The sequence below is a fragment of the Xyrauchen texanus genome, chromosome 11 (genome assembly GCF_025860055.1).
Source record: "Xyrauchen texanus isolate HMW12.3.18 chromosome 11, RBS_HiC_50CHRs, whole genome shotgun sequence".
In the NCBI taxonomy this organism is placed as follows: Eukaryota; Metazoa; Chordata; class Actinopteri; order Cypriniformes; family Catostomidae; genus Xyrauchen; species Xyrauchen texanus.
In genome coordinates this window covers 44,413,490-44,439,959 of record NC_068286.1, presented here as the reverse complement: position 1 = coordinate 44,439,959, position 26,470 = coordinate 44,413,490, and the positions used below count along the sequence as shown (strand labels likewise).

The 26,470-nt window shown below is 39.0% G+C and overlaps 1 protein-coding gene across 1 annotated transcript; it reads left to right on the top strand.

Annotated features, from left to right (window-relative positions):
- The first annotated feature begins 746 nt into the window (after positions 1-746).
- Positions 747-26,470, top strand: LOC127651526 (neuropeptide Y receptor type 1-like). Its single transcript, XM_052137402.1, has 3 exons — positions 747-779; positions 7,416-8,250; positions 26,054-26,470. The coding sequence occupies exons 2-3, from the start codon at positions 7,525-7,527 to the stop codon at positions 26,468-26,470; spliced, it is 1,143 nt and encodes a 380-aa protein (XP_051993362.1). The 5' UTR covers positions 747-779; positions 7,416-7,524.

Here is a 26,470-nt window from a genome sequence, read left to right as displayed (position 1 = left end):
AGCATTTTAGCTTAGCGTAAAGTTGACCATTTACACAAGCTTTATTTCTATTTCTTCTGCTCCAAACTTACTTCAAACTTCTCTGTCTGCTCGTATGAATGTAACACATCATAAGAAAGTGTTTCACCGCTGTTTAAATGCACTTTGGATCACAAAATTTATATGTATAATATTTTTCATCTGAAAGGACTAAATATTAAATGAAACAAATGACAATAAAATGCAAATCAATCTGTTCACTAATCAAAATACTTTTTGAATTACCAATATTTTCAATTGTAAATGTAGTGGAATACAGTTACTTATATTTAGTATTTTAAATACGTAATCCCGTTACATGTATTCCGTTACTCCCCAAACCTGCATGTAGACAAAGTCAATGATTTTAAGCAAGAGCCCTGTTTATAATATTGCAAAGCTTTGATAAAGTTGTGTAAACATCTGTGAATTGCATTTGCTTTTCAAGAACTGCCGACCCGTTTAAAATAGCTCTTGAATAAGTGTCATGTTATGGATTCATCACGGTGTCACAGGCCGTGAATTTATTGGTGCTTTTTACAGCCATGAACCCGTGCGTGAGTAACGCTTGGGCAGAGGCGCCGTCGAGCCAGCTGTCAGTTCAGTGTGCACGGAGAAGTGTCAGTGGCATCATTCAGACTGATGGAGACGTGCGCGCGCAAGCATGGGAAAGTACCAGAGGTCTGCACACACATGCACTCATTCAGAATGATGGAGACGCGTGTGTGGCTTCAGCTGTGACCGCGCGTAAAACGCTGCAGGTAAGACTCGTACATGTTTTGTCTCCATTGAACGCGCTTCTAGTGGAGAGACGCGCCAGATCTTTCCACTCAATCATAATTTCACTTGTTTTATTCCTGCAAGGAAAGCTCAGTGTATTATTTAGAAATAGGCGCAATATACGTTTGGTGATCCGGTTCACTATAGCATGTTTTTAAGGGAAAATGTGCATTATGTGCTAAATTGATCTGTCTAATGCCATCTTGCTTTATAAAATTAACTTTGCGCACGGATCAAACGCGCAATATCAAGCGCAGCTGATGGGATAGACATGGATAATTGAACTACGAGGAGGGAAGTACCTGTCGGACTTTAACCTGCTTACAAGATACTCACACACACAAAACACTTAACTTGGGAGTTTTAAGGCTCATAACGTGCAATAAGTGTTCTTAATGTGCATCGAAACTGACTCCCATGGGAACCACAGGACAGTGATGGGATGCCTGACACATATCACCTTAATATTCTTCCTAGGTTGGTCTTTTCTTGTTTTTCTCTTCAGGATTTGACGGTATATTTCAGGTCACTGTTACTGAGAGGAGACATTGTGATAATATCATTGAATGCAATCTGTCTTATCAAGATTGTATTTCAACACAAGGTAAATAGGGTATTATTTCAACTGTTGTCACTCTGTGAATCTGCCTTTTTATGGTGCTCTATAAAATTTTCCTGGTGCAGATTGAAAATATCAAAGTTCATTTTGTGTCCTTCTAGCAGAGAGATGTCATGTGTGTTATAAAAGAGATGAGCGAGACTGAGAAATAGATGGTTTGCTAAAAGTGGAATAATCATATTTTAAGACTGATTTATAAAGCATTTTAAACTAGCCTTGTAGGAAAAAAAAAAAAAAAAAAACTTTTTAGGTCTTTTTAAGACTGGCCAATTATAGGCTACATGTGGATTCCAAGATTGCAACACATGTGCTAAATTCCTACCATTAGAGATTTCTATATGCACCAGGCTTAAAGCTCCCTCACATGAGGAAAATATCCTTTTTATCTACTAGGTTGCAATTGCTAAACTGACCCGACTTCTGGCATCAGATCTCATTTTATTTTGTTTAATGCCTCTCTATATCTTCTCATTTGCCTCCGTTATCACATGAGTATGTCACTGTGTTCTTCCATTCCTCTCCACCTTCATCTCATCTTGTCTATCTGTACTTTGTCTCTTTTCCATTCTCTCCCTCTTTTGGTTCCCATGGCTCCCAAACGACCCATGATTTGATCTTGCTAGTTGAAGAAAATGTTGTCATTTTGACAGGTCATGTCTGTCTGTAAGCCACAAGGTGTGAAACGATCGTGTTGTCAGATTTTGAAACTCGTGTAAATTTGTAATTTTAACTGTAAGAGAAGGAAAAAATGCTACAGTAAAAAAAGGTTAAATTGGTTAACGGGTTATTTTAACATATATGGTAAAAAGACAAAACATGTAATTTTATGTTAAGATATTGTTATTAGATGTATAAAGTATTATTTTACCATATAATTAAAGGAAATATGTATGTAATGCATGTAAGAGAATGCATGTACTTTTTACGGTAAGCTCCTGTTAAAATTATGGTGAAAAACAATAATTGTGCGTTCCATCCATGTGCATCACATTTAATTATATTTTATGGTAAAGTTATGTTTCTTCTTCTTTTTTATCCCATTTTCTCCCAATTTGGAATGCCCAATTCCCACTACTTAGTACGTCCTCGTGGTGGTGCGGTTACTCGCCACAATGCGGGTGGTGGAGGACAAGTCTCAGTTGCCTCCGCTTCTAAGACCGTCAATTCACGCATCTTATCACGTGACTCATTGTGCATGACACCGCGGAGACTCACAGCGTGTGGAGGCTCATGCTACTCTCCACGATCCACGCACAACTCACCACACGCCCCATTGAGAGCGAGAACCCCTAATCACGATAGCTAGGAGGTTACTCCATGTGACTCTACCCTCCCTAGCAACCAGGCCAATTTGGTTGCTTAGGAGACCTGGCTGGAGTCAAAGTTATGTTTCTTCTTATTTTTAATATCAGTTATGCACATTGGGGTGTTCTGTGTTATATTTTCTGTAGTTTAGTTCACGTTTATTGCATTATCTTTGTGTCATATGTGTTACCCTGATGGTGTTTTGTGTTTGTGTGAGTAACACTGTCTCTACATATATTAATTATTGCTCCAGGAATGGCCACGGTTGATGAACTGTAAGTCTTCATGTGGCCTTTTTTTAGTTACTATGGCAATTAACAATGCATTTTTAATTGACAAGCAGATTTTCATAGTTCAAGAATGTTAGTGTATCAAGTTTATATCATTTAGTAAAAACGGAAGTGAACTGTAAAATATACAGGCACTAAAATTACATCCTGTAAAGCCTGAAACATGGTTGCCATAATTTTTACGGTAAAATTCTGGCAACTACAGCTACCGGTATTTTACCGTTAATTTAACAGAATTGTTTTTACGTTGTAAAAGTCTCACGTTTTCTTTTACTTTTCCAGTTTGATAAGATTTACATTTCTGTAATATTTAAAACATTCTATCAGACAAAGAAAGTGTTTGATTGATTATAAATTGCCCCATCTCAAGTTAAATTAATGCATTTAAATATACAGTATGCTGTGACATACAGTAGTTATGTCTTCAAACAGGGTTGACCGTTCTACAGCTTGACATAACAAGCCTTGTGCCTTTACAAGTCAATGTTATGAACCTAGACGGTGCTTCTTATAGAAAGAAAATGTAATGCTCATATTACTACAAATATACACTTTTCAATTCTCCGTTGGTTACTAGACAAAATCATGGATATTTTAATCCCCTACTGACAAACATAACAAAACATAAGACAAAGTGATTAAACAGAGGATTCTAAAACATGTTCTTGGCATAAAAGGATGATGATGCTACCATGACAAGATTTTTTTAACGGAATTGTTCGTTTCTTTATATGATGATTACAGGGTTGAGGCATAACCTGAGTACACAACTGGGGAAACAAAGTCTTCTAATACAATGTATGAACCCACTTTATATTAGTTGGCCTTAACTACTATGTACTAAACCATTTGATACAATTAACTTATTAAGTTCATACATGTTGTTGCATTGTAATAACCTTTAAAGTACTTGCATTTAATCACATTTGTAGTTACAATGTTAACTTTACCCCTAACCCAACCCTTACCCCAAAACCTAAATCTAACCCCTTATCCTAACCCTACCCTTACTTCTAAACCTACCCGTACCTCAACCTCAGGAACAGCAAATGTGGGAATATTGCAGAACAACATGTAGTTACACAGTAAATACATAGTCTTGTATGCATTTAATGTTAGTACATAATAGATAACAGATTAGATAGGCCACCTAATATAAAGTGTGACCCAATGTACAAAATTAATTTATTATGTCAACTAAAAACAAAAAAAAAACAACCAATAAATATATCAATAGAGACAAAGAATGAAGAAAAAATGCTATTGTTTCTATGAATTTTGTTTTAATCAAAATGTCCACATTTGCTAAAGCAGCAAACATTATTTCTGCTTTCTAGGCACAGGGCAAAAAAGCACCCTCAGGATAAAAAAAGTATAAAAATTAATAAATAAATAACCAAATGAAATAAAACAAGGTTCCTGTAATTTACAAATGGATAAATATGTCATATACATATATAAATTCACTCATATTTAATTAAATAACTGTACATACCCCTACCTTGCACATACATTTACCACTTGCACATGTACATACGCCATTCTATGTTATATGTCCTATATTTTTGTATGTCTATTTATACTCTTACCTTGCTTTATATTCTGTGTCTCACTGTAATGTTATGTGGGCACATGCTTGTTTCTCCTTTCAGCAAAATTTTTTATAAATAAATAATAATAAAAAAACTAAATCCATGTATGCGAGAGAACAGTTGGCATTAAAGCTCATTCTGATACTGTAAGTTTGTTGAGGTGTTTAGAAAAACAGCTAGGCTATATTATCACAGTAAAAACTGCCATTGACTTTTTATTGTTTAAAAAATATATGTTTTACAAATATGTAAATGAGGGGCACAAATGGTACCCATTTACTAGAATGACCCAGCAGGTTTTAAAGATGGCATTCATATCAGCTACAGTCTCTCCACGGGGCGCACGGAGGACCAAATTTGATGACTTAATTACATTGTCATGGCAATGGCATTACAAGCCTCTGCTGGCTCTTGGAAAGACAATAAATGTTTTTTATTTGCTGTTGATTAGCTCATAAAAATTGTCAGATTTGTACAGTACAATCTAATTTGAAAATTTGGACCGCCAATAAGTCACATGTTTATGAGTTACATCAGTGCCATAAATCATCTTCAGCTAATAAAAGTAAAGTGAGGAAGAGAGAAGAAATTGCTGAAGAGACATGGGTGTAAAATATGATTATTTGTGCCTACTTTTGACAGATCTTCAGAATCAAGACCTGAATCATATTATATTAAGTTTACAGCATTAACATGATGGAAGGTTTTAAAGCTGCTAACAGATTATTTCGTAAAACAAACAGGCCAGTGAGTTAAAACTACAGTACATTAATTTGACCTAATCCATCTACTGTAAATTATGTTGGCTCAATGAAACTGACTCAATCTGAATGAAAGACATTAAAGTACTTGTAAAAATCTTCTGCAATTCAGTTAAAGGGATAGTTCACCCCAAAATAGAAATTCTCTCATCATTTACTCACCCTCATGCCATCACTGATGTGTGTGCCTTTCTTTCTTCTGATGAACACAAACAGATTTTTAGAAGAATATATCAGCTCTGTTGGTCCATACAATGCAAGTGAATGGTGACCAGAACTTTGTAGCTCCGAAAATCAAATAAATGAAACATGAAAGTGTTTAAATCCATATCTTCAGATGCAATACAATAGGTGTGGTTGAGAAAAGAACAATATTTAAGTCATTTTTTTTACCCTAAATCTCCATTTTAACTTTCACTTTCAGATGTGAAAGAGGATCCAAACAGTCATCACATGTGGCTTTCAGATGTAAAAGTGAAAGTGGAGATTTAGAGTAAAAATTGACTTTAATAGTGATTTGTTTCTCAGCCACAGCTATCATATCTCTTCTGAAGATATGGAGTTAAACCCTGGAGGCATATGGGTTATTTTCATGTTCCTTTATTTGATTCTCTGAGCTACAAAGGTCTGATCAGCATTCACTTGCATTGTATGGACCTAGAGAGCTGAGATATTCTTTTAAAAATCTTTATTTGTGTTCTGCTGATGAAAGAAAGTCATAGACATCTGGGATGTCATGAGGGTGAGTAAATAATTTATTTATAAATTTTTTGGGCGAACTATACCTTTAAGCAATGGTAATGAGTTAATGTTTGGGTGTTGACTGCAGTGTATTATTTTACGATTTTTCAAAAACAGGTGGTTTTGATTTTCTAATCTGACAGAATAAATGTTCATACTCTGCATAACTAATTAGCCCCTTTCAAGCAAAGACAATTGAATGACTCCTACTCCATCTTGACATTTAAGGGCTTGCTCCAAATGCTTACGCATTACCCTTGTAGATCACTACCCTTAAGGTCATTTTGTAGAACAGAACTATCAAGGGAATACTCTGTACAAAACAAATGAATGGCCTGCCATTTAGTATCAGTCTATTGGGAGTAGCTAAGGTCTGTGAAATCCGATTGCAGCTCATGTGCAGGAGACTGTTGTAAGTGTACTGGTGCTTTACAACTATGAATAAGATTCAGAGACTCATGGTTGGGTTTTGTATTCCAATTGCCCATATATTCATTCAGTTTTTTAAAGGTATTGCATTGAAAGAAAACCATGTGAATTTAGAGTTTGAATTTAACTGATGTGTGAAAGAAAGAGAGAGGGAGGGAGAGAGAGAGACAAAGAGAGATGATAGAACCACAGACCTAAAAATGGGAAGCTTTGTCACCTCTGTTACCTTGACAACCTGATTCAGACTCTGACATATAGGTAGACCAATATGCATTCAGTCCATCTAAAGATTTCGAATTAATGTCTAGACTGTATGTGTAAATATCTTAAGGTAAAAATTATTTACAATTATTTGTATGTGCAAGTGATCCAACACCCAATGGCTTTAGTCTTATTTTATCCAGTAGCTCAGCTACTGTTCGAAGGCAGCGTTTTGAATATACAAATAAAATTAGTAGACCGGCAAAATCTTAATTAACTTGTTAATTCCATGCACATAATGCAGTTCCCCCATCCCACACACACACACCAACACAGCCATAATTAAATAGCTTTTAGAAAAGGGAAACATAATTACTTATATTATTACATTTGTTGGATGGCATTAGGTGATTCATAATTACTGCACAATTAAAAGTGTATTAGAATGAAAGTGCAATATCACTGTATAGGTACAGTAGAAGAACTGAAGGCCAAAATGTCTAGAATCAGTACAAACTGATGCTGTAAGATCGAATTGACTCCTTTTTAAACAAAACTGACTGGGACATGTCTAGGGTTTATTGATATTTATAATTGGATTGGTCTGTAATCAAACATGACATTAGAGACAGTTCTGTCCTTTGAGTATTGATCTAACTGTTTTCGTATGTCCCCACAGCGTGTCGCCCAAAGTAGGACAACATGATCTTGGAAAGGTCATTACCTGGAAGGAAAGAGTATATGATCAGCTGATATTACATCATTCTCAACCAAGACCAGCTGGAACAATGCCAGACGCTGCCCTGTTACCCCAACATTCACCAATCACAGCTCTGAACTGCTCCTTGGACCCATCAAACTGCTCCCTTGCTAACCTCTCCTCATTCTCTTATGGCGACGAGTGCTATGGAAGCCATTCATTGTTCGTCGTCATGGCGATTGCCTACAGTGCTGTGGTACTATTAGGTATTGTGGGCAACGTGGCTCTAATTCTTGCCATTGCACGGCAACGGGAGCTTCACAATGTAACAAATGTCCTAATCGCAAACCTCTCTGTTTCTGACCTGCTGATGTCCCTGGTGTGTCTGCCGTTCACCTTTATTTACACCTTCATGGATCACTGGGTGTTCGGAGCGGTCATGTGTAAACTCAACAGTCTGGTTCAGTGCTGCTCCGTCTCAGTGTCCATCTTCTCCTTGGTCCTGATCGCTGTTGAGAGACACCAGCTCATCCTCCACCCTCGAGGATGGAGACCCAGCCTGAATCACGCCTGCCTGGGCATCAGCCTCACCTGGGCCCTGGCCACTCTCACTGCCACACCGTTTCTGTTGTTCTCCAGGGTGACAGACACCCCGCTGAAGCAGCTGCCTTCAGTGTTTCAGGAGCAGTACAGGGGAAAGGTGGTGTGTGTGGAGGAGTGGCCGTCCAGAGAACTCAAGCTCACCTACACTACCGCCATGCTGGTACTTCAGTACATCACTCCTCTCACTTTCATCTTCATCTGTTACCTGAAGGTAAGATCAGAGACAGAGGACTGAGAGTGCATGTGTTTGATTGTGCAGGTTTTTTTCTTTAGTGGCTTAAAGGAATAGTTCACTCAGAAAGAAAAGGTCTGTCATAATTGACTCACCCTCATGCCATTTCAAACCAGTATAACTTTCTTGCTTATGCAGAACACAAGAGAGAATGTTTAATGAATGTCTCTGCCCTTCTTTTCAATACAATAGAAGTGGATAGTGCCTCATTTTAAATAGTCATGAAGACAATAAAAAAATATACCTAGCATTAATTTTAATTTTAAGAGGAAAGTCGTTAATTTATTCTTCTTGGTTTGAAATCAACAATGAGAAAATGTCACGTGGCTGTGACATATACAGTACATTTTAGATGTACACTAGATTTGAGCTCATCATTGGTTTCTCATAATATTAATAAGGCAGATGCTATTTGCACCATGGTGCACATAGTGTCAGATACTATTTGCATACATATTTAAATACTAGCATACAGTATATGGGCATCACTGCAGTGTGTTTATTGTGTTTATTTAGAGTCTCACAGACACACTACATAAACCCCTAAATCTAACCTTAACCTTACCTTAAAAAAAATAACCTTGGTTTTACTACAGTAACCATGTGTATTACCACCAGTTTACTGTAGTAGCACCATGATTAATTGCAATTTGGTTTCTGTCAAAAAAAACATGGTAACTACAACATTACTATATACTGTATTGCAATCTACACACAAGCGACACCAAGCTGCAGGAACGAGCGATTGACAGACCCCGCCTCCGGATCAAACGCATCTCTGCACTCCCTGACATTCACCGTGATGAAATCAACATTTATATTCATCTATTATTTTATCTACTATTTTAAGTAGTATTTAAAGGAAATATTAAGAGTGGAAACAGGAAATCGGATGGGAAAAAGAGTGGGACAAAAGGCGAATTTGAACCGGGGTCGCTATCAATCACAACAGTACACAATCACAAACCGTCTTTACAGACCACGCCACTGCAGCAACACCTATTGTCTAGTCTGACGTATACATTTCAAGTTACATCAGATTATTAGTGTGCAAATAGCTGCAATGTGTGGCAGATGCTATTTACACCGGGGTTAAATAACGAATTAAATGGGGGGTCTTTCTTAGACAGTCAGAGGCGTTGGTTGCGAATATGAAATTGCAGGTTTTACACTTTAAAGCTGACAGAGTGCTCAACAACAACAGCCGCCATATTAGAAATGTTGTGAGCAACAAGCAGATTTAATAGGAGATTTTATCGATTTATAGAGAGGTGAACAGACGTGATCTGAAATGCAAAAGCACATTCACGTATATTTTTAATAGTGTAAATATAGAAGGATAATATAGAGTTATTATGCAAATAACTCATCCTTTATACGTGCATTTACCAGAAATTACAAATATATAATATACATATAAAATGACCTGTGTTTTTGGATTTTATTGTGAGCTTACAAAAACGTTTATAATATATTTGTGCATTTTGATGTGTGTAAATGTGAATTACATTGTGCATTTATGGGAAAATTTGATGTTAATCAAGGCAAAATTAAGCTGCCTGGATACCAAGGCAGTTGGAGTGTTCTCTCCGTTTTTGACCTCACTCTGCTACTTACCACACCAACTTGAAACGGGGTTTCAGGACAGTTTAAAGGAAAAGAACATCCAAAAATTTTAATTCTGTAATTATTTACGGACCCTAATGCCACTCCAAACCTGTATGGCTTTCTTCCGAGGAACACAGAAGTTGAAACTTCAAAGGGTTAATTTGCCATATTTTAAGCGAATAGTCACTCTAGTCTGTCAAGATTGAAAAAGGCTAAAAAACAATATTTAACCACAGTAAAATAACCAATATGACAATATGCACTATATTCCATGTCCTCTGTAGTGATACAATCATTTTATGTCATGAACAGAACGGACTCACGGGGGTGTTCGATGTCCTTTTCTGCAGATCGCGGCACCGTTTTGTGGTCCGTCCTGCATAATGCGCCAGCTCATTTCATCTTATCGCGGACCATTCGGCCCATTTCGTGGCCAACTCACCGGCCAGCTCGGTTCTCCCAATGGCCAGTCTGCCCCTGATTGGCCCCAAAGTACGTCGACCCACCAGGAAAATGCCTGGTATGCCAGATTACCAGTCCAGCCCTGCGTACAAGAGTATAGAGCTATATGATTAATGTGTATAGCATAGCCCAGATAATTAGGTTTTGGAAGAATGTGATGAGAATTGTTTAAGTTGAATTAATTGCAGATTGTTTGGTATCTTGGCAAATCTTGGCAAATCTCAGCACAGTTTGTGACATTGTTTAGATCTGTTTTGAAAATCTCTATTGCATTTCTAACAGAAAGAATTAACACGAGGATAGTGATAGAATAGTTTTATTTGGCGTAAGCCCCATCCTTCTCACTTGAACCGTCAGATCCAGCCGGAAGATGATGCCGGTAGGGGAGAGGAACTTACACGCTCAGCAGGATGGGACCTAAACTGGTGGCGATGGGGTGGTGGGGGGGTGAAAACAAACGTGGTGTAATGAGTGATGAATAACAGCTGTGCAGCGCATATAAAACAAAGCCTGCTATAAGTGGTGGTGGCGTAGTGGGCAAAAGCACAGAAATTGTAAGCAGAAGGTTACTGGTTCGATCCCCACAGCCACCACCATTGCTTCCTTGAGTAAGGCATTTAACTCCAGGTTGCTTCGGGGGGATTGTCCCTGTAATAAGTGCACTGTAAGTCGCTTTGGATTAAAGCGTCTACCAAATGCGTAAATGTAATATGCATTTTAAAACACTAATGAAGTTAGGCATTCATTTGGTAAGGATGTCTTTTTTTAAACGTCTGAATTATATTTTAAAACACTGTGTTACCTTTTTTCTCTTGCTCCAAAAATCTGTTTTCTCTACCATTTTTATTTTTCTCCTCACACTTTTTTAATTTTTTTTATTATTATAATTTATTTTTATTATTATAATTTTTTTTGAGAGAGAGAGAAAAATATTTTAGAATTTATTATAATTGTATAAAAAATTTGGAAAGAAAGATTTATGTATGTTTTGAGAGACAAAATAAAATTGGAGAGAGAAAAAAAGATTATGATCAAAAATACGTTGTTGGACAGTCTCAGAAAGGCACAAAGGCACCTGAAACAATTTTCAGAGGTAGATTTTCAAACTTCAATTTTAAAATTGTTTAAAATACATCAAGTATAAAATTGACAAAATAATTACTTTAGAAATCCAACTGAAGTTAATAAGATTTCCTATGAAACTGAATAATGTCATATTATTAGTCACAAATAAGACGAATCATTGTAGAGGGTGCTACAGGAACTCTCATTTCTCTGTGTCAGTTTAAAGACATTCTGTGGGCGGTTCAAGAGTCTCCTCTCTTCCATATTCAGATGTCAGTCTTATGAGATCAACCCCTCCAAAACATCCCAACTGGTCTGTGAGAGCCTTGTGTACTTCTCCTATGAATGACAATGATATTCAACCAAATGCACATTGTGTTGCTCTTTTCTTGTTCCTGCAGAGTGCACCTTATGGTCTGACTAGTGAGTTTACTGGGTGAATGGGACTTCAAGAGCTTTGCATTTTGACATTTAGTCAGGCTTATCTAATAGGGGCTTGCTCTTATTCATAAAAGTTATTCTGGCATGCTTAATGCAAAAAATTTCATAATGGTAAACATAATAAAATCTTTAATTGTTGCAATGTAAGGAGAACATAATTCTCTCATGGACCGCAACTGTCAATAATATGTTATACTCTAGAATGAAGAGTGTCACTGTGTGATAATATCTTAGCTGTTTTAGGTTATCTGAGGATGCCTGTGTGTGTATGTCCGTCTGGACTGTTACGCTGCTCTGTGAGGCTCAATAATGAGGCCAGTCTCAAAGGGATGGATGAATACAAACACACACACACACACACACACACATACACATTTAGGCATGTCTCTCAACCAGTCCATAGTATTGTCTAAGCTTACTACTGAGGATTTTATTTTATTGTTGTCCTAGAAAACACAACTCATACATAGTTTGGACATAGCTCACTGAAACTGAGTGTGTTCTGACTGAACATGACCAGCAGCCAACATGACCTGCCACATCAGTTCACTGCCAACACACACACACTACTGCTGCAGGATTTTTAAAAGAAATAGAAACAGAGAGTAGGATGAGAGAGAGAGAGAGAGAGAGAGAGAGAGAGATACAAGATGAGAAGAGACGGTGAGGGTCTGTGCTCTAATGGATCATTTAAAAATTCAAAGACCTTAAAGATCAAACACATGAGTTATAATCTTGCAAAGGGTAGAAAAATAATAATCATTATGATGAAGAAATAGAGAGAAATGTGACAATACAAAGGGTTAACTTTATGACAAATGGTTTAAGTGAAGAGGAAGATTCACGTGACATGCTCTAGCTTAACAGTAATGGGTTTAATATAGAGATTATGATGCTGAGTTGTAAAAATTAAAATGAGCATTCTGCCGTCACTCTTGACGATAGCTCACAGTTCAGAGTGGCAAGTGCTGTGAAGCACTTGTTAGTATTCAAGTGAAGTGACCGAGTTTTGTCAAGGATACTTGTCACTTTTACACCCAATTAACCACAAGCAGTTCAAAAATGGAGCACCACTTACATCCACCCACACGCACATATATCCATAAACATGTCATTCTTTCTGTCCTTCCCTCTTTCTCACTCGTCTTGGTTTCCATCGCTTTTAACCACTTTCAATTTAAAAATGGTGTATTGACCAAACAGTACTAATGAGTAGAGGTTGACTAGGTTTTTACATGTAATGGTTAAATGCAAATATTGATATTTAGGGTGTGTTCACATTTGGCAGGTTTGGTTCGATTAAAACGAACTCTGGTGCGATTGCTCTGTTAGTGCGGTTCATTTGAACAAGTGTGAACGCTGTCACCCGAACCTTGGTGCGCACTAAACAAGCGAACCAAGACCGCCTGAATAGTGGGTCTCGGTCTGCTTCCAAATGAACTCTGCTAAGGTTCGATTGATATATGAACGCAACATGGACCAAAGACGTCTAAATGGACCAAAAACAGGAAGTAATTTGCCTAATACTGACCTCAAGCATATCTGGTTATTCTCATCATAGGAGCTATGTTGCCCATTACAGTTCGGGACAGGCGTCGGAACCGCCCGTCAGCTGACCCTGCAGCATATCTTCATTTGTGTGTGCAACGGAGGAATTCCTGGCGCTGTTTTGACTCCTTTACAGATTTGATTAACTCTTCGTTTGTTCTCAGCTGGTAAAAATACCACCATATATACATCCAACGAGCACATTTCGCCAGCATTGTTTTGGATGTTCGGCAAGTTCCGTCCAAAAATATACATCATAAAAGCTGTCCAATCAAGTCGTGAATTTTCCCTGATGCCTTTGGTTTTGTATTGTTAGGTTCGGTGTTAAAAATGTCAGTGTGAACGCTAAACGAACCAGGACTAAATGTATAATTTTCATTTTTGGTCCGGACCAAAAAGATCAAGAGAACCTAACTACAAGTGTGAACACACCCTTAATGATAGCAAATAAGATGTCCGTTATTTTACACAAAATGTACTTAAAAATCACTAAGTATATTATTAGGTACAGTAGATTACTACAGAATTGCAAGCCGGTACTGATTACAAATTACATGACAAAAATTGCAATCAGCAATGTAATCTCTTGGATTATAGAGGTTTTTAAGGTAATATAATCAGGTTTTTTTTAATTACTTTTGGATTACTTCTGTAATACATCAATCACTGTTTCAGTGTGTTACAGCATGATATAAAAGCACAACAATCACAGAAAAGACAAAGAAATAGTAAAAACCGCTGCCTTGTTTCTCCCAGATGCACACAAAATAAGCATAAACACAGAATGATCCATTATTTTAGTGGATTTCTTGTATTAAAGGAGCTTCAGATGTGTGCTTCTCATCTGTGCTGATATCAAACACAATGAATAAGATCGATTAATTCTATGCTTTTTTATATTTTCAGATTGGACCGTTATTTCCTTTTAAAGACACTCGTAACCGGCAAAGTTAAAACTGTTGTTTTAGAGCAGTGGGTGATTGACAGGTGAGGGTTGGTGCTTTGCATCCAGGATGCGTTCAGGACAGATTAGCATTTACACCTCAATTGCGATGTGGTCACAAGCGTTTTTGACCACATTCGTATGTGGTTTTGTAATCCGATGACAAACGTTTGAGACGTTTAGACTCTGTTTAGACCTGTATTTAGTGCTGACCACATGTGATCGGATCACCTAAAACACATCTTAATACCAGGTGTAAACAGGTTCTTTTTTTTTTTCTTGATTTTCTCCCCTTTTTCTCCCCAATTTGGAATACCCAGTTCCCAATGCGCTCCCAAGTCCTCGTGGTGGTGCTGTGGTAGGGAAGGACGAATCTCTGCTGCATCCGTGTCTGAGATCGTCAATCCGCACATCTTATCACGTGGCTTGTTGAGAGCATTACCTCTGAGACATAGAGCGTGTGGAGGCTTCACACTATTCTCCATGGCATCCACGTACAAATCAACACGTGCCCCACTGAGAGCGAGAACTAAGCGGAGGTTACCCCATGTGACTCTAACCTACCTAGCAACCGGGCCAATTTGGTTGCAAAGGAGACCTGGCTGGAGTCACTCAGCATACCCTGGATTCGAACTCAAGACTCCAGGTGTGGTAGTCAGTGTCTTTACTCACTGAGCTACACAGGCCCCTAAATGTGTTCTTTTCCGGCCCCTGGCAGACGGAACGCCCACCACGTTTCTGATGGGTGGTAGGGCTCTCCCCAGCCCCTGGCAGCAGTAACCTCTCCAGGCAGTTGGTTGGGAGCCCCACCTCCCCTCGCTGTCGGCGATCGTTCATCCGCTTCCAGACGGCCGGACTCCTCCATCCTCCGGCAGATGGCCGTGGCTGCTCCATTGGGGTGGATAATAGTGGCGATGACTCTCCCTCCTCCTTCCCAGATTTTGGCATCAGTGTAAAGAGATTAATGGAATGGAGGAGGCAAGAACCGGCTTGACGATATAAATAATGTTTTAAAACGAAACTTAAACAAAAAGACAAACACACAAAGGTGTCGGACAATTGTCGCTTTCACACATACAGCCTTTTCCAGAAAATGAACTGCAATTTTCAGTTTAGAGGTCATGTGTGAACAGGACCCGTTCAAAGATATTGGTAAATTTAACACACTTAGCTATTTCCCTGAATGAGAAGTTATAACATTACCCGAACAATTCAGTTATGATGCTATGTGTGAACAGATTCGCAAGATTAATGGTTTGAGCATGTAGTCGGTTAGGATGCACTGATGTAAGATGGAGATTATTCAGTTACTCTGGATTCAAAATGTCATCAAATTGGACAGATGACAATTAATACAGTGTCTGTCTTCAAGACAAGAGACGACAAGAGTGACATGAAGTGGCACTACATTTTGTTGCTCTTTTGGCTTCTTTTTCTGCAGCAATGCACTGGGTAGCAAGAGTACAAACATAGGTGATCCGATCACACGTGGTCAGCACTAAATATAGGTGGAAATGGGGTCTAACACGTTTTGTAATCGGATCACAAAAACCACATATGAATGTAGTTAGGGGCGGCTGTGGCTCAGGTGGTAGAGCGGGTCGGCCACTAATCGTAGGGTTGGTGGTTCGATTCCCTGCCCTCATGATTCTACATGCCGAAGTGTCCTTGGGCAAGAAACTGAACCCCAAGTTGCTCCCAATGGCAGGCTAGCACCTTGCGTGGCAACTCTGACATGATTGGTGTGTGAATATGTGTTTGAATACATGAATGAGTCACAGTATAAAGTGATTTGAATACCGTTAAGGTTTAAAAGGTGCTATATATGTGCAGACCATTTAGTTAAAAATGTTAGTGACCACAATGCATGTAAATGCTAATCCATCCTGAATGCATCCAAGCAGCAGTGAAGCACCACCCCTCGCCTGTCAATCAACCACTGCAATAAAACAGGAGTTTAAATTTTGCAAATTGCGAGCAACTTAAAATGGAAATGATCATCCAGTTGAAACATTTTATAAAGCGGATACTCATACAAACAGGAGAAATTCACAGATCTTCTTCAGTGTGTCTGAAATCAACATGCAGGGACACTTATGAGAAGCATGAACATCTCAGCTCATGTTAATACAGCTAATCCACTAAAATAACAGACAATTCTGCTCGACATATTCATTTTGTGCATAGATTACATTTCAGCGGCATCTGGGAGAAATAGCATGTTTTTTTCGTGTTTTCTTTATCTTTTCTGATTTTCTGATCTTTAATGTCATGCAGTAACACTCTGACATTGTGATTGATGTTTGTCATCATGAAACAGAGTCCTTCCCCTCGAAATCCGATTACAAGTGGTCATAGGAGATGCATTTAATCGAACAGGTGTAAATAGCGATGTGACCAGACCACATATGATTGGATCACCCAAAACGCATCTTAATACCAGGTGTTAAAGGGTCTGAAGCTTCATGACTCAAATATGAAGTCATACGTTGAGCAGCCAATTGAAATCGACTGTGCGCATCAACAACATTGGACAATGAAGAAATGGAGATGACGAATGCTCAAAGTGGAGAAAACATACCACCACACACTTCCAACTTACACCGCGGTCTCTGTCTTTCCACCCAAGACCGCACCCAAATACGCTCGCCTAGTTTCTTTTGAGACTTGGAACAGAGAAGCAGCAACATCAATGGCAGCGCTCCCATACATCCATGTTTGTTTACATCTGTCATGCATCTCATAGAACGGGGGCGAATGTTTCCACATGAGTTTGTGATTGGATCGACCTGACAGCCGGACTGTATGTAATCCTCAGTCGTTGCCCAGTATTTCTAGATTCTGTTCAGATTTTAGAATTGGTCTGGTGTAATCCAATCTAAAGCTTTATTCGTTGCAATCCAAGTGAATGAAGAAATTTGTCGACTGATAATCTAAAGAACTAACAACATTTGAGAGAATAATGGCATTTCGGTGCTGATGTGTGAATAATAGGTGTAGAAAAAAAGGTGTACACCGTTGAATATTTGAATAGCAGATGTTGTACATTTACCAGTAAAGGTACTGTAATGCAACAGTTTGTTTGAAAGTGGCTAATATTTCAGCGATGTGACAGTATTCAGGCAATTTTCGGTCCACTGTGAAAGAGAAAATGGTGCGTGACGCAACAATAACCAGATTGATCTCACTGTAAATTTGGTGACAGTATGCTGAAAGTTCCACTGCTGAAATTGATCTTTGCTTTCTAAAGTTTAACGTCTGCCCCTAGTGGCAGAAGCTGGAAGTGTTTGTTGCAGATATTGACATGTGTAAGATCCATTTTCTGAGTGAATTGTCCACAAAGGGGCATCAAAAGCAAGTGGTAGTTGTAAAACAGTCAACAGGAATGCATGTTTCATTAACCCTAACCCCAACCCCAAACCCCAACCCTAAACCTAACCGTCAGTAGAATAAAAATTTAATTGTAGTGCCAGATGGAAAGGTGATAACGTCTGAATTGATGTAAATATATCTGATATGGGATGATGATTGTCAGTTACTTGCAGTGTTGGGGAGTAGCTAATAAGAAGTAGTGATGCTCTAAAATGAAATTTTCACAATAGTGTGACTTTTCCAGTAACAAGCTTTATTTTTGGCGAGTAGCAGTGTAGTAGCACAAAACGCTACATATGTCACATTGTATCGCAAATGCAAAAATGAAGCCGTGGGAGTAAACATGCTCAGCTATTCCATCCTCTATCTCTCCGGCTGGGAAATCCAAATCATTTAAGTGAATCTGTTCTTTCGGACAGTTCATGCAAATGAACCAGTTAAAATAAAACGATTCACTTCCTGTTTATTTCAGTGAGTCGATTTTTTCGGACAGTTCGTTTTAACGGACTAGGTCGCTTATATGTTTCACTAAGTCGCTTGAGCACCTTATGCATTTTTCTTCTTTAAATTGCTTCAATTGCTTCCTGTGGATGATTCATCTATGTTTGTACTCTTGCTACCCAGTGCACTGCTGCAGAAAAAGAAGCCAAAAGAGAAACAAAATGTAGTGCCACTTCATGTCACTCTTGTGGCTGGTTAGGAACGTGGATTATCATGGAAGACAGACACTGTATTAATTGTCACTTTATCACATTGTGTCTGGTTAAGACACAGGGCAACACAGGATGGAAAAGCACGTCTATTATTTGGACAAATGGTACAATTATTGTTCAATGACGAAAATCTCAAAGGGCCAATTAATGTACTTATTTATTGGCTAGACGAATGTATAGGTCTGTCACTAACACAGAGTGTAACTGAAGCATTTATATTCAGTGAGATCCTGGGGTACTACTGCCATTCAACCATCCCACGGTCCAATACTTCAGAATGTGATGCCAACAGAGATTCTGGATGTCCAGTCAGGGCAGAAGCTGTCAGATTACATCAGATCAGTCTCTCTCTCTGTATGCACCAAAGAGATTATGAGTCCTAATGACTGAGGGACATTTTTATGCTCCACTGTCAGGAAAATCGAAGCAGGATCACATTTATAAAACATAATAAACAAAGCCAGTCTCAAGCAAGGACAAGATTTGGAGAGCATAACTTGTACATGAACACATATTGCATACCATAAGTATATTCCATTTAACGGAATTTGGGTAAGACTAGCTTTTCAAATGCAAGATGAAGTAAATAATACTTTACAGATAAAGACATATATTTCTCTGTCTCCCGTCCCCAAACCCCCCCTCTCTCTCTCTGCCTGTGAGTTGTTTTGTCATGCAGTTATTTCAGGTCACAGGACTCTGTTCCAGTGCTACCATCCATCAAATAAGGAGAGCTGGGGGGTTGGTGGAGGAAGGAAGGAAAGCTAGAAATGGAGTTGAGGGGGAAAGGGGCCTGGTGTCAGTTGTCCTAGCAAGACTCTGACCTGTTGATGTCTATGCAGTGAACTATTGAAACAAGTCGTTCATCTAGTTGAGCTATAGAGCTGTTCAAGTTGTAGTCCCAAAACTCAGGAGAGAATTCCCCATGTGTTCCCTCTGGATTTTCCAATGGTTTTTAGTGATGACAGTTTTGGATTAATGAGTAAAATAAGGTCCCTGGTAAATATTACTAGACAATACATGGATGTTTTGTTTTACAACATAGATTACACACATTTTAATAGCTCAGACATTAATTTTGAAGCCATACTGAAATGCATACTTTTTATTTTAAACACATGGGGGCATCAAGATTCACGTTTGTGGTATTAAAATGTGTGTAATTTATGTCGCAGAACAAAACGTCCATGTATCTTCAAGTAATGTTTTCCACAGACCTTATCTCACTCATAAATTCAAAAATCACATTACAAAAACCCATAGGAAATTCCTGAGGGAACTTAGACTTCCTGATTCGCCGACAAATTGACGTCACGGCTAAATAGCTCTATACAACGAAGGGATGCATTTGTGGTGGGTGGAGCTTGCGCAGATGTTCTGTTCTAAGTGGACAAAATGCTTTTCAATCATCCGGAAAGAGAGACAAGGCTTTTATTTTCACAATAAATTCTGTAATTTCTACTCGTTTTATAATTTAAATAACTTGAAGAAGTCCAATGCACTGCAGGTTCTAACTGCAGGCACCACTTTGATTTTACAATTTGATTTACAATACAAAGTTTTCAATTTTGTACAGTGTAGAATAAGATACATTTTCCTACATTTGCTTGGATTCGTTCCAAGCAAATGATTCGTTTGCGTTCGATGTTTTCAGTGTGCAAATGAAGTTACATTGTTCTGTGACAATGCAGTGATTTTGTAACACCATCATGAATAGCGTGCTTAAATTGTGCAATGTTGTGTTTATGACCCATAAAAAGATTGCTTTTGTGTTCACTCTGCCAGCTTGTGTTGACTCAATAATATAAAAAACACAGAGCCTGAAAACCCACACGCACACACATATCATTATTCGAAATGCCAAAGCAACTTTTTCCCCACTGTGTTCTTAATGATGGTTTGCCCTCTGGTCAGCTATTTCTCCTGAGCTCTGGAGAGCGTATCATAGGGTTGTGCATTTAGTGGTTGTTGGTGGAGGAGGTTCATTATAGACTGCAATTTTAATTCAAACTGGGTCATTGGACCACTGGTCATTTTGGAACTGAGTAAAAGAAGCTCTCAATGGATAAATGAAAATACATGTCATTATCATGCTGACATTAGATAGTAATGACATGCTATTGGTTGGAAGAAAACGATGCAAGATATCATCTGTAAAAATGGGGAAGTTACCCAGATCTACCTCCTGAGTGAGGGATCCCCCCTATCAAAAACTTAAGTGGTCTGGTCTTCTAGCCTGGTTTTGTACTGTCAAGTTCAGTCCAGATGTGACCTGTATTGGTAACTCGGTGACAAGTTCTTAAAAGGTAGCTACAAAAAGGAAGTTGAAACTGGCTTTCAAAAAAGAAAGAGCAGATAGAGAGCAAAAGCTGCAGAAGAGAGAGGGTTCAAAAATAACTTTTTGCCACACCTGCACTCGACTTGAGCCAGACTCTGACACTCGGTATAACTGCACCAGTCATAAAAACAAGAAAATATATTGCCTACTAAGTTTGTTCCTAATAACTCATTTTAGTTAGGAGCTTAATGCAAGAAAAATTCCACATTCACTCACCTAAAGGATTATTAGGAACACCTGTTCAATTTCTCATTAATGCAATTATGTAATCAACCAATCACATGGCAGTTGCTTCACTGCATTTAGGGGTGTGGTCCTGGTCAAGACAATCTCCTGAACTCCAAACTGAATGTCAGAATGGGAAAGAAAGGTGATTTAAGCAATTTTGAGCGTGGCATGGTTGTTGGTGCCAGACGGGCTGGTCTGAGTATTTCACAATCTGCTCAGTTACTGGGATTTTCACGCACAACCATTTCTAGGGTTTACAAAGAATGGTGTGAAAAGGAAAAACATCCAGTATGCGGCAGTCCTGTGGGCTGAAAATGCCTTGTTGATGCTAGAGGTCAGAGGAGAATGGGACGACTGATTCAAGCTGATAGAAGAACAACTTTGCCTGAAATAACCACTCGTTACAACCGAGGTATGCAGCAAAGCATTTGTGAAGCCTCAACATGCACAACCTTGAGGCGGATGGGCTACAACAGCAGAAGACCCCACCGGGTACCACTCATCTCCACTACAAATAGGAAAAAGAGGCTACAATTTGCAAGAGCTCACCAAAATTGGACAGTTGAAGACTGGAAAAATGTTGCCTGGTCTGATGAGTCTCGATTTCTGTTGAGACATTCAGATGGTAGAGTCAGAATTTGGCATAAACAGAATGAGAACATGGATCCATCCTCTGATGGCTACTTCCAGCAGGATAATGCACCATGTCACAAAGCTCGAATCATTTCAAATTGGTTTCTTGAACATGACAATGAGTTCACTATACTAAAATGGCCCCCACAGTCACCAGATCTCAACCCAATAGAGCATCTTTGGGATGTGGTGGAACGGGAGCTTCGTGCCCTAGATGTGATCCCACAAATCTCCATCAACTGCAAGATGCTATCCTATCAATATGGGCCAACATTTCTAAAGAATGCTTTCAGCACCTTGTTGAATCAATGCCACGTAGAATTAAGGCAGTTCTGAAGGCGAAAGGGGGTCAAACACATTATTAGTATGGTGTTCCTAATAATCCTTTAGGTGAGTGTATGTTTTGCCACATGGAGTTCTGGTGCAAAAAGCTACGTTTAAAAGCAACAAAAAGCATCTTCTAAAGTGCAAGAAGTGTTAGACACCATTTGCAATTAAGAAGATGCTTTTTGAAGCATTTAAAGCAATTAAATACTAACATACAGTATATGAGCATCACAGCAGCATATTTGTGTTTATTTAGTGTCCCACAGACACCCTACACCTACATAATTTTTATTTATTATTATAAGAAGTAGGCTACTAAAGGAAATATTAAAAGTGGAGACAGGAAATAGGATGGGAACAAAAAATTGGAACAAAAGGCGGATTCAAACCAGGGTTTTCCACTTGAACGAAATACACTCACAATGTCGTAACACCCCACGCAACTGCAGTGATACTATGGGGTGCAGACTATTGGAGTGCATATAGCTGCACTGTGTGACAGGTGCTACTTATATCGATAGTGTACTGTATATAGCCACTCTAATAAAAACAAGCCAGTTAATTCAGATGTCACCACATGCTGCATTCAGTACGTGTAAAAAAAAATTTGTCAGGTCAACATCATTTACGTTTATGCATTTGGCAGACGCTTTTATCTAAAGCGACTTACAGTGCACTTATTGCAGGGACAATCCCCCCGGAGCAACCCGGAGTTAAGTGTCTTGCTCAAGGACACAATGGTGGTGGTTATGGGGATCGAACCGGTGACCTTCTGATTAACAGTTATGTGCTTTAGTCCACTACGCCACCATTGCTATCGAATGTTTCAGTACTCATTAATTCAAATGTGATTGTGGCACTAATTATAGCACACTGTTTGTGCTGCCTTTAGAGACACAAGTTCTGGTCACATGAAATCCAGCAAGTAAATATCACATTCACGTTATCAATGATGAGTGTGATTCGGAGGTTGCATTTTCCCTCTAACATTACATTTTTACTCCACTCATTGTTCCATTAAATGCATTAAACTAATTGAAAAATTACAGGAAAGGCATTTTTAATGTTATGATGATCTATTTTTTTAAATAAATGCTGTACTCTTAAAACGTTCTGTTCATCCAAGAATCCTCTGCTTGCAGCAATGCAAGTGTTTGGCATATACTGGTCATTAAAGCTGCTAGTTTAGGACCTGTGACGAGTCTGTTTCTCAAATTAGGGACTATGATGTTCTTGTCTTCTTGTTGTTGTGCATCTGGGTTGTCAATTTCTCTCTCTGTCCCGGTTAGATCGAGTTTGTTTTATTCTTTCAAAACAGAAGTGCATGGAATAGCCTTCATCTCTCAAAAGAACAATAGATTGATGAATTTGAGGAGAAATATGTTTCTTTTTGGTTATTTTTAAAAAGTATAAAGTGACTTATAAAAATGCAAGTGTACTAATTACCTTAGCTGGAAAAAGACACTATATTGCTATTTCCACACTTCATTAAGTAGCTCAATCATTTTATCTGTTCTAATTAAAATAAATATTTCATTGGTACTGTTACGTCCCCACAAGTTAACACATTAAATGATTTCTTGAGGATTATGTGACATTCTTAGTAAACTAGAGTAATGACGGCTGAAAATGGGGCTTTTCTATCATGGAATTTTAATACAAATAAAAACATAGAACACTTATTTCAAATAGCAATAATAAATTGCAACATTTATAATGGTTTTGCTAGTATTTGTTTATCAATTTAATGCATCCAAGGTTAAGAAAAGCATCAATTTTATTTTATAAAACAAAAACATCTTAGTGTTCTAAAACCTTTGAATGGTGGTGTGTAATATAGAGATATAATATAGATTATACCTCTGTAATCTTGGCCCACGCGATTCACTTCATGACCTGCATTCCCCAGTGCGCCCTGAATAAATACAGTGCATCCTGAAAGTGTTCACAGCGCTTCACTTTTTCCACATTTTGTTATGTTACAGCCTTATTCCAAAATGGATTAAATTCATTATTTTCCTAAAATTTTTACAAACAATACACTATAATGACAACGTGAAAGAAGTTTGTTTGAAATCTTTGCAAATGTATTAAAAATAAAAAATGAAAAATATCACATGTAAGTATTCACATCCTTTGCCATGACACTCAAAATTGAGGTCAGGTGCATTCTGTTTCCACTGATCATCCATGGGATGTTTCTACAACTTTCCACCTGTGGTAAATCCAGTTGACTGGACATGATTTGGAAAGGCACACACCTGTCTATATAACGTCCCACAGTTAACAGTGCATGTCAGAGCACAAACCAAGCCATGAAGTCCAAGGAATTCTCTGTAGACCTCCGAGACAGGATTGTATCGAGGCACAGATCTGGGGAAGGGTACTGAAAAATATCTGCAGCATTGAATGTCCCAATGAGCACAGTGGCCTCCATCATCTGTAAATGGAAGAAGTTTGGAACCACCAGGACTCTTCCTAGAGCTGGCCGCCCGGCCAAACTGAGCGATCGGGGGAGAAGGGCCTTAGTCAGGGATATGACCAAGAACCTGATGGTCACTCTGACAGAGCTCCAGCATTTATCTGTGGAGAGAGGAGAACCTTCCAGAAGAACAACCATCTCTGCAGCACTCCACCAATCAGTGGTCAATGGTAGTGGCCAGACGGAAACCACTCCTCAGTAAAAGGCACCTGAAGGACTCACAGACCATGAGAAACTAAATTCTCTGCTCTGATGAAACAAAGATTGAACTGTTTTGCCTGAATGGCAAGCATCATGTCTGGAGGAAACCAGGCACCGCTCATCACCTGGCCAATACCATCCCTACAGTGAAGCATGGTGGTGGCAGCATCATGCTCTGGGGATGTTTTTCAGCAGCAGGAACTGGGAGACTAGTCAGGATCGAGGAAAAGATGAATGCAGCAATGTACAGACACATCCTTGATGAAAACCTGTTCCAGAGCACTCTGGACCTCAGACTGGGGCAAAGGTTCATCTTCCAACAGGACAACAACCCTAAGCACACAGCCAAGATAACAAAGGAGTGGCTATGGGACAACTCTGTGAATGTCCTTGAGTGGCCCAGCCAGAGCCCAGACTTGAACCCCAGACTTGAACCCGATTGAAAATCTCTGGAGAGATCTGAAAATGACTGTGCACTGACGCTCCCCATCCAACCTGATGGAGCTTGAGAGGTTCTGCAAAGAAGAATGGGAGAAACTGCCCAAAAATAGGTGTGCCAAGCTTGTAGCATCATACTCAAAAAGACTTGAGACTGTAATTGGTGCCAAAGGTGCTTCAACAAATTATTGAGCAAAGGCTGTGAATACTTATGTACATGCACTTTATAATTTTTTTATTTTTTTATTTTTTAATACATTTGCAAAAATTTCAAACAAACTTCTTTAATTTTTGTATTAAGTGGTGCCATTGGGTCATGGCACCACTTTAACCAATCCTGCTAGACCCACTCCGAATGGGATTCGAACCAGCATCTCTGGCATGGGAGGCGGGTGTGCTTACGAGGAGGCTTAAGGCTACAGCCCCTAGCGTCAGTCGCTAGTGTTCCTCTTGATGCCAGGGGAGTGAGGTTTACACATATCGACTGCTATCATGTACCAGCTGGCTCCCGTTACACTCACCCCCCTAAACCTCACTCCCATCTGGGTCATGGCACCACTGTAACCAGTTCTGCTAGACCTGCTCCGAATGGGATTCAAACCAGAATCTCTGGCATGGGAGATGGGTGTGCTAACGAGGAGCTTAAGGCTACAGCCCCTACCGTCAGTCGCTAGTGTTCATCTTGAGGCCAGGGGAGTGAGGTTTACACATACCGCACTGCAATCACTTACTAGCTGGCTCAAATTGTTTGTAAAGTCTGAGTCCGATGAAGCTCTGGATATTGTTGATTTTCATTTGTGTGTGAGCAACTAAAAAGGTATAAATCAATGAAAATGAAAACAACAACATTTATTTACACTGCAAACATAAAAGGGTTTAGGGGACCCCAAAATCATCCTGTACCCAAGGCCCAACCTTTGGTGTATATTAAATGTGCATACATTACAGATTTAATCTTTTTTTCTGACCCTCTCCTCTTTCAGATCTACACCCGTCTGCAACGGCGGAATAACATGATGGACAGAATGCGTGAAAACAAATACCGGAGCAGTGAGACTAAGCGTATAAACATCATGCTCTTTTCCATCGTTGTGGCATTCGCTGTTTGCTGGCTCCCGTTAAACGTCTTTAATGCCGTCATCGACTGGAACCATGAAGTCGCCATGAACTGCACCCACAATCTTTTGTTCTCGCTGTGTCACTTGACTGCGATGTGCTCCGTCTGCATAAACCCTGTGTTCTATGGGTTCCTGAACCGCAACTTCCAGCGTGACCTAGGGGCCTTCAGACTCTGCAAGATTATGTCAGCACGGGAGAATGAATACGACATGGTTGCCATGTCCACTATGAACACAGATGTGTCCAAGATGTCGCTAAAAATTAGTAGTCTAGATCTCTAG

What these genes read in the sequence shown, in the direction of transcription:
- LOC127651526 (XM_052137402.1), top strand. Translation starts at nt 7,525, where the DNA reads ATGCCAGACGCTGCCCTGTTACCCCAACATTCACCAATCACAGCTCTG. An exon ending in TCTTCATCTGTTACCTGAAG is followed by an intron (nt 8,251 to 26,053) that starts GTAAGATCAGAG and finishes CTCCTCTTTCAG; the next exon opens with ATCTACACCCGTCTGCAACG.